Raw genomic sequence first — 17,822 nt, forward strand, 5'->3', positions numbered from 1 at the left:
ATGTGGGCTTCTTGATTTTTCAGCCTGCCTTCTGGGGGAGGGGCCTGCCGCGCCGATACTCAGGCAACCCTGTTTGGGTAGAGTCTCCGTGTCCCCTGAGAGGGGGGATGGGGGTGGGCACACTGTGAGCTGGTATTTCCAGGCTTTTGTTCTCTGGTGGCTTTCCCTGGCGGTTTGCTGTGCCTCTTCTGAGAGTCAGAGCAGCAGCGGCTGAATCTCAGCCTCTGTCTCAGAACAGAGGGATCGGGGCCCGTTCTCCACTGATGTTCTGGCCACTTTAACTCTGTTACTGTTGGTGCTGCTCAACCCTGCAGCGTCCCAGGATGTGCGCCCCACACCCGGCATCCCAGCCCTCACTTCCAGGGCCGTGGCGGCTCTGACCTTTGTGTTTCTAACACCACCAGCCGCCAGCCGTCCCTGCGCGCTCCCGGAGCTCCTGGTCTCAGTCTGGATCCAGTGAGCACACCGGAGCTCCGGAGTTCCGTGAGAAGTCTGGTGGCGCGCGCTCCCGGCTCACGGTCTCAGTCTGCTCTCTCAAGGGTGCTGGTCCGCGAGTCTGCCTGCTCCCCCGTGCAGGTGGCTACCGCTTCCCGGCGCCCGAACGTGGCGGCTCCCTCCCCCTTCCATTTATCTTCCGATATCTGTGCGCGGTTTCACGACTCCCCACTTCGTACCTCAATACTGAGCGCTGGAGATGTTCATTTGTAGAGATCCAGATGTATCTTCCTGCGTCTCAGGCTGATTCCGTGGATGTTCAGGCTGGTCTAGTACCTATCCAGCTCGACTCAGGGGACTGGCTGAAAAAAGGGTCCCCTACTCCTCTGCCATCTTAACTCCCCTCCACCAAAAACACTTGTTCTATTTGACTTAAAGGATGTTTGGAAAGATGAAAATGTACCTAGATACTCTGTAAAAGATCATATAAATGTGAGTTTTGAGTTTAAAAAAAAAAAAGGTCTGCTGGTCAATAGGCTCAGAATTTTGGTATTTTCTTGGATTCTTCCACTTTACAGTTCACCCACAATTAGTTACCAAGTATGTCCTCTGAAATATTTCCAATATAAATCCCTTCTTTTTCTGTTTGCACTGCTGCTGCGCTAGCTCAGACTTGTTACTCATACTTAGATTATGACAACAGCCTTATTTCCTAACTAGGAATGCATTTCCTAACTATATTGCATCAAAGTACATTATATTATACAAAGCATTTTAAGAAATGCTTGAACAAACAGAAAAGTACCAAATAAGAAGCAATTCATTTCAATTGGGTCAAAGTAGTTGGAAATGCTTTATAGAGGAGAAGGGAAGATGGCATTTGCTAAGTTTACACAATAAGCCTTTTGAGGTTGACAAAATGCCTTCTTTGTCCTCAGAAGCTAATAAAATGTTTTGCATATATTTGATTTTGAAGTAAACTGAATCAGATGAATTTTAAATGGAAAACTATGTTATTCTAGAAAACAAATGCAGTAAATGAAAGGTAACAACCAACATAAATTAAATATAAATTTCATAACTGAAAGCCTTTATCACAAAGGTCATTCTATATTATAAATTGGTAAGAAAATTAACACAAGCACAAAGAGCTAGAAGGTTTAAAACTAGACTGATTTATATTCTATTAAAATCTATGCAATAGGGGCGCCTGGGTGGCTCAGTCAGTTGAGCAGCCAACTCGTGATTTTTGGCTCAGGTCATGATTTCATGGGTCTTGAGATGGAGTCCTACATCAGGCTCTGTGCTCAGCAGGGAATCTGCTTAAGATTCTCTCTCTCCTCTCCCTCTGTCCCTCCTCCTGCAGTGCTCACTCTCTCTCTTGAAAATAAATAAAATCCTAAAAACTTTGTGCAATAAAGCCTGTTAAATTATCTCAATAAATTAATTTTAATAGGCCTATTTTCTATTATACTAGATTTAGAGTTTTAAAATTCTGGCAGAAGCATCTAGAATTGGCAGAAATGAAAGTGAAGCATGTATTAGACTGTATACTGTCATAATTCTCATTCAAAAGATAAGTCACACTAAAAATGTTTAAAAGCAGTATAGAACAATGGTTAACAATATAGACTCTAGACCTAAAATGCCTAGGTTGAATCTGGGCTCTACTACTTACTAGCTAGAGTTTGGCTTTGGGCATGATACCTAACCTCTCTGTTCTTCAGTCTCCTCACCTATAATAATGGTACCTATCTCATTAGGGTAGTTAGTAATGAGTTAATAAATCTGACATGTAAAGAACTTAGTGCCTGATATATAGTAATAGAGCAAGAAATGTTATCTAGCACTGTTATTATTAGTATCAGTAATAGTATTGGCAATTGGATAAAGAATATGCTTTGGCTTTAAATGTATCGTAAAGTAGAGATTACACTGTAGTAGTCGACATGACCTAGGGAGAAAAAAGATTAGATTTGTCCCCCAAAGCCATTGGGCCAAAAATGGTTAAATGCTCAGGCCCTTTCCTGGTCTGTAAGAAGAAAAAAAGCCAATGAGAGATAAAACCCAGCTTGTGATATAATAAGTTGAAAAAAAGGAACCAACGAAAAGCTAGAGCTGCTCTGATGAATAAAGGCTGGAAACTGGAAAGTAACAAAAAGAAGGCTTTAAGAGCTGCTGCAGACAGTGATATTTTCATCCAGCTAAATGATACCCTGAGGCCCAAACCTACTCCTCCAGCTTTTACTTGTCTAACAAAGATGGGAAGCACAATGTTCCACCAAAGTGCCAAAAGGAACTGTTAACATCTTATTTACTCTAAGCCACATTTATCCTAAGTGGAAAAATGCTCAGCCTATAAAAGTATCTTATCCTAGAACCATAAATAAGCCTTTCTCTTTTTTTCCCCTAAGTGCTTATTGTATGGATTTATTAATTTCCTCAAAATACATGGGAGGGTTTAGAGAAAATTAGAATAATTTGTCTATAAATTAATGAGGCTACAACTGAACAACAGTAGTAGCAAAAGCAAAGAAGAAAGATGAGCACTTTGAGATCACTGCAGAAATTTAAGCAACAGAGAAATAAGGACAACAAATTGGCAGAAAAGTAACTGAAAGGTCAGGGAGCAAAGGAAAATATTTACCTTTAAGCTAGATTAAGAGTATAAAGGTTTCTAAAATGCCAGACTTTTCCTCGAGAAATTATACCCATTCACCACAGAATAAGTAGGTTTGTTTTCCCATATCCTGAAGATTATAATTGGATTTTGATGATTTCTGCCTTCTGAAAGGCTATAGAACATCTGTGGCATCAGATCCAACTCTCGTAATTGGGTTAACACGTTGGATTTTTTTCCCATCTTATTCTTTTCTCTGTCCCATAACTTTTCAGGGCTAATGTGTATGTTATGCTAATCTATCTCCCTGCCTCAACCTTTTTCAACCCAGGATTAACTGCCTAATAGGGACAGTTGGAGCTCTTTTTCTACTCATAAAACAAAAAATACCAAAATGAAACCAACTTCTTAAGATACCAGCTACATTTTTTAAAAAGTGGACTGAAAAATATAATAAAGTGTTGATGGTTATTAATGCTATTATGGCTACATGAGGGTTTCACTGTATTAGTCTACTTCTATCTATATTAGGTAATTTTCACTAATAAAGTATTTTTCAAACATTGAAAAAATACACTGGCAAAAACATCAACATAATTATATATTTTTTTAAAAAGCCATTTAATAATCACTTTCAAGTATCTTATTATAATCAGAAGGGACTGTAATCCAATTACTAAAATCATCATCTATTCTAGTTATCTCATCATCTTCAGAAAAGCAAATTCACCACATAAGCAAATGTTAGTGATACATATGCAATAACAAAGAGTAAGTGTATTAGATAAAGAAACACTTCACTTAGAGAAAGGCTGTTCATAATTGAGTGTTAAAAGTCTTAGAGTATCTCAGCTGTGAGGGGCAGATGCATTTATACATGCAGCTGCAACTCACACACATGTGTGAGGCTCAAAAGTCCTTTCTGAGGTCATTTTAAATCTCAGTTTTACACATATTCATAGTTCTTTCTTAGGTATATAGAAATCAGCATGATTCTGCTTTCAGCTTTTACATGTATACAAAATAAAAAATCCTGGCCATATGATCTAAAGAGACAGAAACAACCTTTTAAGTAAAAGAAAGCAAAATAACCTTTCACATTTTTACGGATATTTTCCTACCCAACTTACATCAGACCCCAAATAATCTATTATCTCATTCTTTCTATCCAGTGTCTTTTATGAACAAAGTAAGGTGCCTAGGAATTCAATCATTCCAGAGATGAAAAATTATAATCAAATAACTTGCAGCTCATATAGCTAATTATGAGATGACCTTGGGCAAAAATTCATATAGTGAAATCTCCAGCTTAGTGCTCTAATTATTTGAACACAGAGCAAATTTAAGTCTAGTGGTGCTACAAATTATGGATCATCTTGTGGATAATAATGTTTATTAATACTTAGATCTTTGAAATAAAAATAACAGTTACCTTTTTCAGACACTATCCTAGTATACATTTTATATACATTATCTTCAATCCTCACAATAGCTCTGTAAAGTACAGAATTCTCATTGCTAGATTAGGAAAGTAAGACTTAGAAAGATTAAGTGATTTGCCCACTTTCTCAGGTGTTGAAACCAGCATTCAAATCCAAGTCTATCAAAATTACCCAAAGAGAGTGCTTTGCTCACAATTTTATGCAAATATAGATCATATACTACATAGAGCAATGTGACTTACGGAATACCATTTAAACATTATTACCCACATAGAGCCCACCCCCATAATTAAATAGCTATGAATACTTTTTTTTTTTTCCTTTTTCTTCCGTTATTTTTTTTTGCCTAGGGTATATGGGTGGAATCCCAGGTTCCTTGGAGAATAATGGAAAAGACTAATAACAGAAGATGATTAGGATTCCTTTTCTATCAGGGTAATTCAGAAGCAAATGTTTTAACTGTTAGCATTTGTTGAAGCCTACTATGTGCCAAAGGTTTGCTGGGTACTTTATATATGTACCTCATATAAAATTCCTCATCATGAGATACTAAGGGTCTTCTACTTGAAAGAATTCAAACTCTTGCTGGTTTTAATGGGCTTTAGTGATTGCGAATCTTCTTGTCCTTCCTTCCTCCCCTCCCCCACCCACACTATTTCACCCTATTTGTAACCTCATCTTAAGGAGAAAACCAAAACCTCTGATCCTTGGAAAGATCTTAAAGAGTAACTATCATAATAACCATATGTAAAATATAAATATCTCAGCTACAGATAGCTGATAAACATGTGGAATCTAGTGCATAATTCATATAACACTTGCCTCTGGAGTCCCTAGTGCTTTCACAGCATTCAGATCAGATCCTGAGCAGAAAGTATTTTTTGCCCCACGGACAATGACACCTTTCCCCTCTGTCCAATTTTCCAATTCAATCACTTTTTCCAGAAGTTGTAGCATCATAACACCTGTCAGAGAGATGAGGGGGAATGAAAGCACATAAGATACTGGAAAAAGAGAAATAATTTAGAAACTATCAGGAGTCAAATAGGACTCTTAGATCCTACATTCTACAAATATTAACTGAATGTCTATCAAATGTCTATTGTGTTGGTACCATGGGATATACACAAAAGAGGTATATTTGACAGTCCCTGCTTTAGAAATTTACAATATGTTAGTAATCTCTCTATCTTTCTCACTATCTTAATTAAGAAATCACACAAACACATGGTTAGGTAGAAAATGAGAATATATCATACATATTCTAGGAATAGGAAAATTGGAATGAATAAGGGGTATGGTGGTAAGAAAAAATTATTTCTTAGGGTCAAAGTCAAATATAGACCTGACTTCACAGTAGTACACACAGCACACATCTTAGTCAACAAGCTCAACAAGGATTATAAAATCAACAAGCTCATAACAAGAGTTATCCCTGTATTCTGAACTCAAATATAGTACTGCCCCAGAAGACTGAGATCTTAACAATCTATTGGGTATATGGTACTCAAAACAAAGGTAAGATTCCTAACTCTACTCACATGAGAACTATTATAATAGGATGTTAATTCAGGAAAGGGATAGTACATCATCTTATTCCACAGTTGACAAACTATGCTCTAAACCAAGGCATACTATGAAAGTACTTCATAGGCTGCTAATAAGACACCTACCAACTATCAGTTCTATGATTTATAGATCAAATTTTTACGTTAGTGTCATTTCAAAATTCTACTGGAGCTTCTTTATAATGGACAAATTTAAAATGGAAACAGCAGGGACTATAATTCTTATCAGTGGTGATCTTCCAAGTTCATAATGCTATCAGTGATTAAGTTTACTCTTTCCTCTGCTTAAGAAAATGCTTTAGAAGCCAATAAAAAGATGATGACAGAGGTTTAAAACTGGTGAAGAATCTGTACCACAAGGTTTCAAAACTTAACTATATAAGCCCCATTAAACTACGTACAGTACTTTGGAATATAAACCCCATGATGTCAAGAACTATTAATCTTTTTGCCATTTTCTGAAGTAACCAACAATGAAGTGGTTCCACAATAAGCGTTAATGTTATTGATTCACAAGTAACTAATGCAGCTATCCTTTCTAATTGCTAATTATGACCTAATTAAAGTAGTAGCCCTACCCTAGGATGTGCTAGGTGTTTTAGAAATATAGTTCTGTCACCAGAGTAGAGATTAAAATCATGTGATAGCAGCTTAGATTTAGTCTCATTCTTTAGCAGAAGAAAGATCTCTATACCTGAGAAGGCATTCATTTTACTTGGATTGTTCAGAGTAAGAATGCCAATGCCACTGTCTTCCTTCTGAAGCTCAATGGATCCACCAGGAAACTGCTGAAGTTTTTTTTTTACTTCTTCCTCATGGTAGCCATGAGATGTATTATAAAGTGATACTCCCATTTGATGTAGTAATTTTGTCCTTACAGACAAAGATGATGTCTTCAAAAGATTTCCTGCCATTTCTGGAAAACAGAGAGAAACATGCAGTAGTCCAGATGAATGCTTTTCTAATATTATATGTTAATAGACCTTTCTGTTTAATTGGCACTACTTCCCCACCTGTAAAAGCACTCTGAGGAAATGGTCAGTATGGAAATCCTTCCCTTTTCCCTCCTTCTCAAACCAAATAATTCACAAAGTATACCATTTCAGTATACCACTGAGAGATGATGATGTAGTTACAGTGCATTTACTGGGATCCAATACACTGGGAAGGTTTAGAAAAATGTTGCTGTTCTGTATTTAGCACCATTTCCTACCTCCTGGCAAGTCTTTCTCATGATAGTAGCTCTTCTTCCTCCAACTCTTTAACTTCTGCAAAATCTAAGAATAAATTCAGTCCAATGTCCCCCTTGGAAACAGTACAGGAGCAATCCTACTCTCTAATAGAAATTTCATTCTCAGCATTATTCTTACCTTATGTAACACTTTCATAGGAAACCCTGAGGAATATGGGGAAAGAAATAGGAATGTGTGCATGGTTTCTTGTGTTGCCCAGCATTTTGTCACTCTTCTCTTCTCACTTTATATATACATCCTGGATAATCTCATTTCTGCCCATAAGGGTTTTTGCCCTTTGTAAGTATTTTTGTTGACATAAAACATACATTCAAACAGTATACAAATCATAAGTTATACCTCAATGAATTTCACAAGGTAAATACACTCAAGTCAATAACACCCAGATCAAGAAACAGAACGTGAAAACAAACAAAACAAAAACCATGAAGCTCAAAGGTCTGTTGTGTCCTCTCTATCACAACTCCAAATAAGGATAATAATTACCCTGACTTCTAATACCCTAGATTAGTTTGTGTTTTTGAATTTTATACAAATTGAATAGTATATAGCCTTCTGTGCCTGGTTTCAACTGTGTTTGTGACATCCATTATGGTTATTACATGTAATTACAGTCTAAATAGTTTATTCCTCCCATTGTTGTATTTTATTACATGAATACACCACAATTTATTCTAATAGATATATTTCTGTTGGCTATATCTAAAAATGGAATTATTTGGTTGGGCTGCAGCTGACTTATACTGATTGTTAAACGTTGAAGAATTTTCAAGTTGGTTTTTTAAACCATTGATGGCTTGAAATTGATCATGGCAGGAATATCAGCAAACTCTACATATCAATATTCACCTGTCTCTCTCTCCCCTCTTTTTCTCTCTCCTTTCCTCTCTCCCTCTCTTTCTCTCTCTCACACACAACCACCCACAGCCGGATTCCCATTATTGCATCTGTTCAACTTGAAAAGATACCAAAGAGTTTTCCAAAATGGTTGTACCAATATAAATGGGTATTTCCACAGCTAGTGAATGTTCTAGTTGTTTCACAATCTTGCCATCACCTGCTAACATCTTTTTCTATTTTCTTTTCAATTTAGGCATTCGAAAGAGTGGTATGTCATTGTGGTTTCACTTTGCATTTCGATGATGTCTAATGAAGTCAAGCTCCATTTTCATATGCTTATTGGTTATTTGCATATATTTTCTAAAGTGCCTGTTAAAGCTTTTTGCACATTTTTTCTATTATTGCCTCTTTATGATTGATTTGTTGGAGTCCTTTTATTTATTTTCCTGTAGCTTTTATTAAAACTCATAAAACAACAAATCCCATATTTCCATCTCCAGTAGAAACTTTATACCTGTGTACTCCTAACTCAAACAGAAATCTAATTCCTTATTCCTCACCTCTAGATGTACCACAGGCTTCTCAAAATCGTTGTCGAAACCTGAAGTCATACTTCTCCTAAAACCTGTTGCTCCTTCTTTATTCCTTTCCTTAACTGTCTCTAATATCATCAGTGCTATAGGCCACAGAAAACCAAATCTCCTTCCCTTCCTTCATCTCCCATATGCAACCTACCTGTAAAATGTCATCTTCTTTATCTTTCCATCCTTTATTCCTTCTACTACCAACACAGTTTAAACCTCATTACATAACATACATGTCACCAATTAGTTTCACACTACTCCTTAAAATCAAAGCTATCTCTGTAATCCGATCAAGTTATTCCAAATGTAAGGTTTTTTCAGTAGCTTTCTACTAACAAAGGGATCAGGTCCAAAGCTCACTTTGTTTGGGCCCTTACTGGTATCTTGAATCTCATAACATCTCTAGGCACAGTCTACATGGACACCAAACAACTAGAATTCCACAAATTTACCCTGTTATTTTACATTATTACATCCCCATATAATGTTTTTCCTTCCTCACTGACCTGATAAGTACCTAATCATCTTTAAATTCCTAAACTTTCTCCTCAGTGATTTCCTAAGCAGAGATAATTATTCCTTTTATTTATCCCATCCCATTATATGATTACATTTTAACACATTTTACACATCATTTTAATTTTATTTTTCATTTGTCCTTCTCACCAGACAGAAAGCTTCCTGAGAGCAGTTCTCTGAGGTACATACTCTCTGTTGCTAGGGCCTAGTACAGTGCTCAACACAAACAAGGCACTTAAATGCTTAATGAAGAAAATAAATAATCATGTTGCCAAATGGAACGCCACAAGCTTGTTTTATACCTTTAGAAATATCTCTAATATGTGAGTTATAAAATGGTATCAGAAGCAGATGGAGAACAGGTCATCTAAAGATTACAATATGATGTCCCTTCCACTTTAAATTCTTTCACTTTAGAAAGGACCTTTTTTGTTAAAGTGTTTCAGCAGAATACTTGTAACTATGTAAGTATCTAAAAATATTACACAGTGGAATGCAATCCTCTAAACAGATATACTTTAAGAACTTGGAAACAGTATTTCAAAATTTCCTCATTAAGGTGACTTTGAATACAATATGGAGGAGACCAAGATGTTCCTGAAATGTCATCCAAAAAGTTAAATAAAATGTAATTCATATTAGATACAGTATGACCTAATGTGCTGTGATACATGGGAGAGGGTTTAACAAAAAAGAATGGTAGTGAGTAAGTTGTTTGTTGTCTTTGAAAACAATATCCAAGAATAAGACCTTAATGCTATTTTTCCAAGAAAAAAGGTGTCCTAAGTTGCTATCATAAGTGCTGTGGCTTTCAACTGCCATAACTTTATTCTTACCATCAAACTACTTATGGTCTTAACAGTTAATCCTCTTTCTTTCCTACTGGAAGGGCACTTCTGCTTCCCCTGAGTATTTTAAAGAAAATTTACAGGATAACTTTCAAGTGTTTGAACACAAAAGCTGAGATCTTGAACCACTGGCAATCTAAGTAAGAAGCCCTCTGAAGCACTCCCTAAAAGACTTCAAGAGCACCTTAACTATAAGAAATTCTTTGAACCCAGAAGTTACTTAACCTAGAGGTAGAGCTTAGCACTCTGGAACTTAGTAAAATTTGTTCTTAGACTCTCTCATCAATATTCAACTTGGACATTCATCCATCCATGTAACAGCTTTCAGAATTATTTTTCACAACTACTGGGGTTATTCCTAACAGGGTGAAGATTTCAAGGATTCTATCCAGAAGCAAATTCTTTTAGGTTCTTATCAATTCATTCCTGAAACTTATGGGAAAAGAGGAACAGAGAAAGAGGCTCTATTTATTATAGTTTAGGCTGCAATAGATCTAGGCATTGTCTCCCCATTCTGGAATAAAAATGATTAGAAATTTAAAAGAAAATATGCGGACTAAGTGGAAAGGATGCGAAGTGCTCACATGCATGGAAGTAAGCAGACAAGTGTTTATTTAGAACAGAACATGACCGGGGCACCTGGGTGGCTCAGTCAGTTAAGCGACCCACTCTTGGTTTCGGCTCAGGTCATGATCTCATGATCTCATGATCTCATGGGTTGTGGAATTGAGTCCTGGGTTCGGAGGAGGTAGTCTGCTTGAAAGATTCTCTCTCTGCCCCTAGCCCCCCTCCCTTGCTCATGCTCTCTCTCTCTCAAAAAAAAGCTAGACATGTCCATGCTCCTTTTCTCCCCCCACAAAAAAGTCACTATTTGCCTGTAGCTATAGTAATTGACATTAATCTATCAGTAAAGAATAATAAAAGCACAAAGGACCCACTTATGGATTCTGAGTAATACCGGTCTGGGTCAAGGTGATAAACAGACCTAATAAGCAACCTAGCAAAGTAGTCAAATATTACAAGTTGCAAAATAAAATATCTAAGTACTTAAAATTACCTTTAATATCTTAACCTGGTGCCAATTTTATACTCCTTTTCCAAAACCCATGTAATATGCTTACTTGTATACCATTCTCCCATCCTACCGCCAATCCTATCAGATTAGAAAATGATATAATTAAGATGATAGATTCTATGGTATTAACTGGTTCTAAGGTATCTAAAGCCTCTTGAAGATCTTGAAAGCTAGAAGGAATGCTTATCAAACATAATTCTGTAACATTAAAGGATATTTTCAGTTAATTCAAGAGACATTGCAAGATTTTTGAAATAAATTTCAAAATGAACAAAAGAATCCAATTATAACACAGAAATGTATAATGACACACAATAAATGCAGAATAAACTTAAAGATGTTCCCACCCCCTGTATTAGTGCAATAAAAGGTACTTTATTGGTACTAAATAAAATTATTGGGCAGATAGGAAAATTACAGGATACTGTAAAACTGAAGAAAATGAGGCAATCTCTAAATGTTGACTATTATTACCACATGCTATTGGCATCACTGTAAACAGTGATTCATTTGAAATAATTTTCCTGCAAATATTATTGCATGTTATTCCCCATATCTACCTTATTTCTTTCCCTTGCATAGCCCCAGTTCTCAAAACTTAAGCCTGATCCAAAGGCATAGTTCCCTGCTTTTCCAAAAGAGAGTTAAAGTTCTTCTGTCTATGGAAAGGAAGTACCTCTATAATTATGGTCATTAGTTATCTAGCATCACTAGAAAATCAAATAAACTAGTAACCCTTTAACTGAAAGCAAAACTAGACAAGGACAAATCCTTTTGTTGAAAGCATTCTTGATCTCAAGTACATAGAATTGTAATGTTAAATATTTCAATTAATTTCAAGATATTTCAATTTATTTTTTAGGTATTTCACATTCCTAATCATTCAAAAGTACACCCATAGAAGTACAAATCTATGTACACATTTTCAAAGAGATTGAAAAAATTTTAAATAAGGTGGCTTCTCATGACTTGAGCATGAAACTGAAGGGGAAATCAAGTAATAAAGATAGAAAATTTAGGTCTATGTGAAGTGGGACTGGAGAGAAAAACTTCAAAAATAACATGTTATTACTAAGTATGAAGTAGTTATGAAAAAACACAAGGATTTTGGAGGCTTCCTAGATTATCACCCATATGTAAATATCAAGCTGCCTCGAGATTTCTTGAGCTGGCAAAAGAAGTCTACACTAAAAATCTCAGAAGTTACTGAGAATGACAAGCATCAGGGCTTGAAATAAATTTAACAAAACCAATGTCTTCACGATAAGATGGATTTATGTTCATAAGCTCCAGCCACGTGAGTAATTTTCTCATCCCCAACAGATGAGGGATAGAAGCTGAAAAATGTTCATCTTTGGCCCAGAAAGTTGACCCATAGCCTTCATAGTTGCGGTAAGGATCAAATCTGCACTCCTTCCTTCTTTCCTCCCTCCCTCCCTCCCTCCCTCCCTTCCTTCCTTATTATGTTATTCACCATACAGTACATCATTAGTTTTTGATATAGTGTTCCATGATTCATTGTTTGCATATAACACCCAGTGCTCCATGCAATACATGCCCTCCTTAATACCCATCACTGGGCTAGCCCAACCCCCCACTCCCTCCCCTCTAAAACCCTCAGTTTATTTCCCAGGGTCCATAGTCTCTAGTGGTTCATTTCCCCCTCTGTATACTGCTCCCTTCATTTTCCCCTTGCTTCTCCTACCAATCTCCCTGCTATTCCTTATGTTCCACAAATGAGTGAAACCATATGATAATTGTCTTTCTCTGCTTGACTTATTTCACTTAGCATAATCTCATCCAGTCCCATCCACGTTGACACAAATGTTGGGTAATCATTCTTTCTGATGGCTGAGTAATATTCCATTGTATATATGGACCACATCTTCTTTATCCATTCATCTGTTGAAGGGCATCTCGACTCCTTCCACAGTTTGGCTATTGTGGACAATGCTGCTATGACACTTCACTACGTCTGTATCTTTGGGGTAAATACCCAGTAGTGCAATTGCTGGGTCATAGGGTAGCTCTATTTTTAACATCTTGAGGAACCTCCACACTGTTTTCTAAAGTGGCTGTACCAATTTGTATTCCCACCAACAGTGTAAGAGGGTTCCCCTTTCTCCACATCATCTCCAACATTTGTTTCTTGCCTTATCAATTTTTGTCATTCTAACTGGTGTAAGGTGGTATCTCAAGGTGGTTTTGATTTGAATTTCCCTGATGGCTAATGATTTTGAATATTTTTTCATGTGTCTGTTAGCCATTTGTATGTCTTCATTGGAAAGTGTCTCTTCATATCTTCTGCCCATTTTTTTATTTGACTATTTGTTTCTTGGGTATTGAGTTTGAGAAGTTCTTTATAGATCTTGGATACCAGCCTTTTATCTGTAGTGTCATTTGCAAATATCTTCTCCCATTCTGTGGGTTGCCTCTTTGTTTTGTTGATTGTTTCCTTTGCTGTGCAGAAGCTTTTTATCTTGATGAAATCCCAAAAGTTCATTTTTGCTTTTGTTTCCCTTGCCTTTGGTGACGTGTCATGAAAGAAGTTGCTGTGGCCGATGTCAAAGAAGTTACAGCCTATGTTCTCCTCTATAATTTTGATGGATTCCTGTCTCACATCGAGGTCTTTCATCCATTTGGAGTTTATCTTTGTGTATGGTGTGAGACAGTGGTCAAGTTTCATTATTCTGTATATAGCTGTCCAATTTTCCCAGCACCATTTATTAAAGAAATTGTCCTTTTTCCACTGGATGTTTTTTCCTGCTTTGTCAAAGATTAGTTGACCATAGAGTCGAGGGTCCATTTCTGGAGTCTGTATTCTGTTCCATTGGTCTATGTGTCTGTTTTTGTGCCAGTACCATGCTGTCTTGGTGATCACAGCTTTGTAGTATAGTTTGAAATCAGGCAACGTGATGCCCCCAGCTTTGTTTTTCCTTTTCAACATTTCCTTGGCGATTCAGGGTCTTTTCTGGTTCCACACATATTTTAGGATTGTTTGTTCCAGCACTTTGAAAAATGTCTTTGCTATTTTGATCTGGATGGCGTTGAAAGTGTAGATTGCTCTGAGTAGCATAGACATTTTAACTATGTTTATTCTTCTGATCCATGATCCATCTTTTTGTGTCTTCTTCAATGTCTTTCAAGAGTGATTTGTAGTTTCTAGAGTATAGATCATTTACCTCTCTGGTTAAGTTTATTCCAAGATATCTTAGGGTTTTTGGTGCTACTGTAATGGAATTGATTCCCTAATTTCTCTTTCTACAGTCTCAGTGTATAGAAATGCAACTGATTTCTGAGCATTGATTTTGTATCCTACCACATTACTGAATTGTTGTTTGAGTTCTAGTAATTTGGGGGTGGAGTCTTTTGGGTTTTCCATATAGAGTATCATGTCATCTGTGAAGAGAGAGAGTTTGACTTCTACTTTGCCAGTTTGAATACCTTTATTCTTTTTTGTTGTCTGATTGCTGTTGTTAGGACTTCTAGTACTATGTTGAACAATAATGTTGAGAGTGGGCATCCTTGTCGTGTTCCTGATCTTAAGGGAAAGGCTCTCAGCTTTTCCCCATTGAGAATGATATTCACTGTAGGCTTTTCATAGATAGTTTTCATGAGATTGAGGAATGTACCCTCTATCCCTATACTCTGAAGTGTTTTAATCAGGAAAGGATGCTGTATTTTGTCAAATGCTTTTTCTGCATCAATTGAGAGGATCATATGGTTCTTGCCTCTTCTCTTACTAATGTGTTCTATCACACTGATTGATTTGTGAATGTTGAACCACCCTTGCATCGGAGAGATGAATCCCACTTGGTCGTGATGGGTAATCCTTTTAATGTACTGTTGGATCCTATTAGCTAGGATCTTGTTGAGATTTTGGCATCCATATGCATCAGGGATATTGGTCTGAATTCTCCTTTTTGATGGGGTCTTTGCCTGGTTTTGGGATCAAGGTAATGCTGGCCTCATAAATGAGTTTGGTAGTTTTCCTTCTGTTTGTATTTTTTTAAACAGCTTCAGGAGAATAGGTATTATTTCTTCTTTGAATGTTTGCTAGACTTCCCCAGGGAATCCATCAGGCCCTGGACTCTTGTTTTCTGGGAAGTTTTTGATCACTGCTTCAATCTCTTCACTGTTAATCGGTCTATTTAGATTATCAATTTCTTCCTGTTTCAGTCTTGGTAGTTTACAGGTTTCCAGGAAGACATCCATTTCTTCCAGGTTGCTTAATTTATTGGCATATAGTTGTTGATAATAGTTTCTTTTTATTTTATTTTATTTTATTTTATTTTATTTTTTATTTTTTTATTTTATTTTTTTTTATTTTTTTATTTTTTATTTTATTTTATTTATTTTATTTTATTTATTTTATTTTATTTATTTTATTTTATTTATTTTATTTTATTTATTTTATTTTATTTTATTTTTTTATTTTATTTTTTTATTTTATTTTTTTTATTTTATTTTTTTATTTTATTTTATTTTATATTTTTTTATTTTACTTTATTTTATTTTACTTTATTTTATTTTACTTTATTTTATTTTACTTTACTTTACTTTACTTTACTTTATTTTATTTTATTTTATTTTATTTTTTATTTTATTTTAATTTGACACAGAGAAACAGCCAGCCAGAGAGGGAACACAAGCAGGGGAAGTGGGAGAGGAAGAAGCAGGTTCCCAGAGGTGCAGGGAGCCTGATGCGGGGCTCAATCCCCGGACCCTGGGGTCATGCCCTGAGCTGAAGGCAGACGCTTAACAACTGAGCCACCCAGGCGCCCCTTGATAATAGTTTCTAATGATTGTTTCTACTTCCTTGGTGTTAGTCGTGATTTCTCCTCTTTCATTCATAATTTTATTAATTTGCGTCCTTTCTCTATTCTTTTGAGTAAGTCTGGCCAGTGGCTTATTGATCTTATTAATTCTTTCAAAGAACCAGCTTCTAGTTTTGTTGGTCTGCTCTACTGTATTTCTAGTTTCTAATTTATTGATCTCTGCTCTAATCTTAATCAGTTGTCCTTTCATGCGTGGCTTAGGCCTGTTCTTTTGTTCCATCTCCAGCTGTTTAAGGTGTGAGTATGAGGATGGCATTTTAGATTTTTCTATTCTTTTGAGTGAGGCTTGGATGGCTATGCAGTGTCCCATAGGTTTTGGACCGACGTGTTTTCGTTCTCATTGGTTTCCATAATTTGCTTCAGTTCTTCTTTAATTCCCTGGTTTACCCAATCATTCTTAAGCAGGATGGTCCTCAGTTTCCAAGTGTTTGAGTTTCTTCCAAATTTTTCCTTGTGATTGAGTTCCAGTTTCAAAGCATTGTGGTCTGAGAATATGCAGGGAATAATCTCAATCTTTTGGTATCAGTTGAGACCTGTTTTGTGACCCAGTATATGGTCTATTCTGGAGAAAGTTCCATGTGCATTCAAAAAGAATGAGTATTCAGTTCTGGAGTGTAGTGTTCTGTATATATCTATGAGGTCCATCTGGTCCAGTATGTCATTCAAAGCTCATGTTTCTTTGTTGATTTTCTGCTTAGATGATCTGTCTATTGCTGAGAGTGGAGTGTTGAGGTCCCCTACTATTAATGTATTATTATCTATATGTCTCTTTATTCTGGTTAATAGTTGGCTTATGTAGTTGGCTGCTCCCCTGTTTGGGGCATAGATATTTATAATTGATAGAGCCTCTTGTTGGATACACCCTTTAAGAATAATACAGTGTCCTTCTGTATCTCTAACTATAGTCTTTAGCTTAAAATCTAATTTGTCTGATACGAGAATTGCTACCCCAGCTTTCTTTTGAGGTCCATTGGCATGAAAAATGGTTCTCCATCCCTTCACTGATGGCTCAGGGCGTGATCCCAGAGTCCTGGGATTGAGCCCCACATCAGGCTCCTCTGCTGGGAGCCTGCTTCTTCCTCTCCCACTCTCCCTGCTTGTGTTCCCCCTCTCACTGGCTGTCTCTCTCTGTCAAATAGATAAATAAAATCTTTAAAAAAAATGAGTCTCTTGTAGACAGCATTTGGATGGGTCATATCTTTTTATCCAATCTGCAACCCTGTGGCATTTTATGGGAGCATTTAGGCCATTTACATGGAGAGCGATTATTGAAAGATATGATTTTAATGTTGTCATGTTGCCTGTGAAGTCCTTGTTTCTATAGATTGTACATTTCTGTTCTGTATCACTCTTGGGGTCTTTCTACTTTTATACACCCCCCCCCCTTCATATTTCCTGTAGGGCTGGCTTGGTGTTCACATATTCTTTGTTTCTCCCGGTCTTGGAAGCTCGTCTCTCCATCCATTCTGAATGACAGCCTTGCTGGATATAGTATCCTTGGCTGCATGTTCTTCTCACTCAGTGCTCTGAATATCTCTTGCCAGCCCTTTCTGGCTTGTCAGGTCTCTGTAAACAGGTCTGACATTATTCTGATGTTCCTCCCTCTGTACATAAGGAATCTCTTCCCCCTCGCCGCTTTCAAGATTGTTTCCTTGGATCTAAGATTTGTGAATTGCACTATTTTATGTCGTGCTGTTGGTCTGTTCTCATTGATCTTGGGAGGGATCCTCTCTGCCTCTTGGACACAAATTATTGTTTCCTTCACCAGATTGGGGAAGTTCTCAGCTACAATTTGTTCAA

At 36.6% G+C, this 17,822-nt stretch overlaps 1 protein-coding gene across 3 annotated transcripts in view; it reads right to left on the minus strand.

Moving 5' to 3' along the window:
• The window catches only part of ECHDC1 (ethylmalonyl-CoA decarboxylase 1), a 64,623-nt gene that overhangs the window by 36,131 nt on the left and 10,670 nt on the right, over nucleotides 1-17,822 (minus strand). For all 3 annotated transcript variants that reach the window (XM_008691125.2, XM_008691126.2, XM_008691127.2), the window contains 2 exons: nucleotides 6,760-6,981; nucleotides 5,320-5,462 (listed from right to left, as the gene is read on the minus strand). In XM_008691125.2, the coding sequence (XP_008689347.1) occupies nucleotides 5,320-5,462; nucleotides 6,760-6,981 (365 nt within the window). The remainder of the gene's footprint in view (nucleotides 1-5,319; nucleotides 5,463-6,759; nucleotides 6,982-17,822) is intronic.

This window comes from Ursus maritimus, unplaced genomic scaffold (assembly GCF_017311325.1).
Source record: "Ursus maritimus isolate PB19 unplaced genomic scaffold, ASM1731132v1 scaffold_13, whole genome shotgun sequence".
Taxonomy (NCBI): Eukaryota; Metazoa; Chordata; class Mammalia; order Carnivora; family Ursidae; genus Ursus; species Ursus maritimus.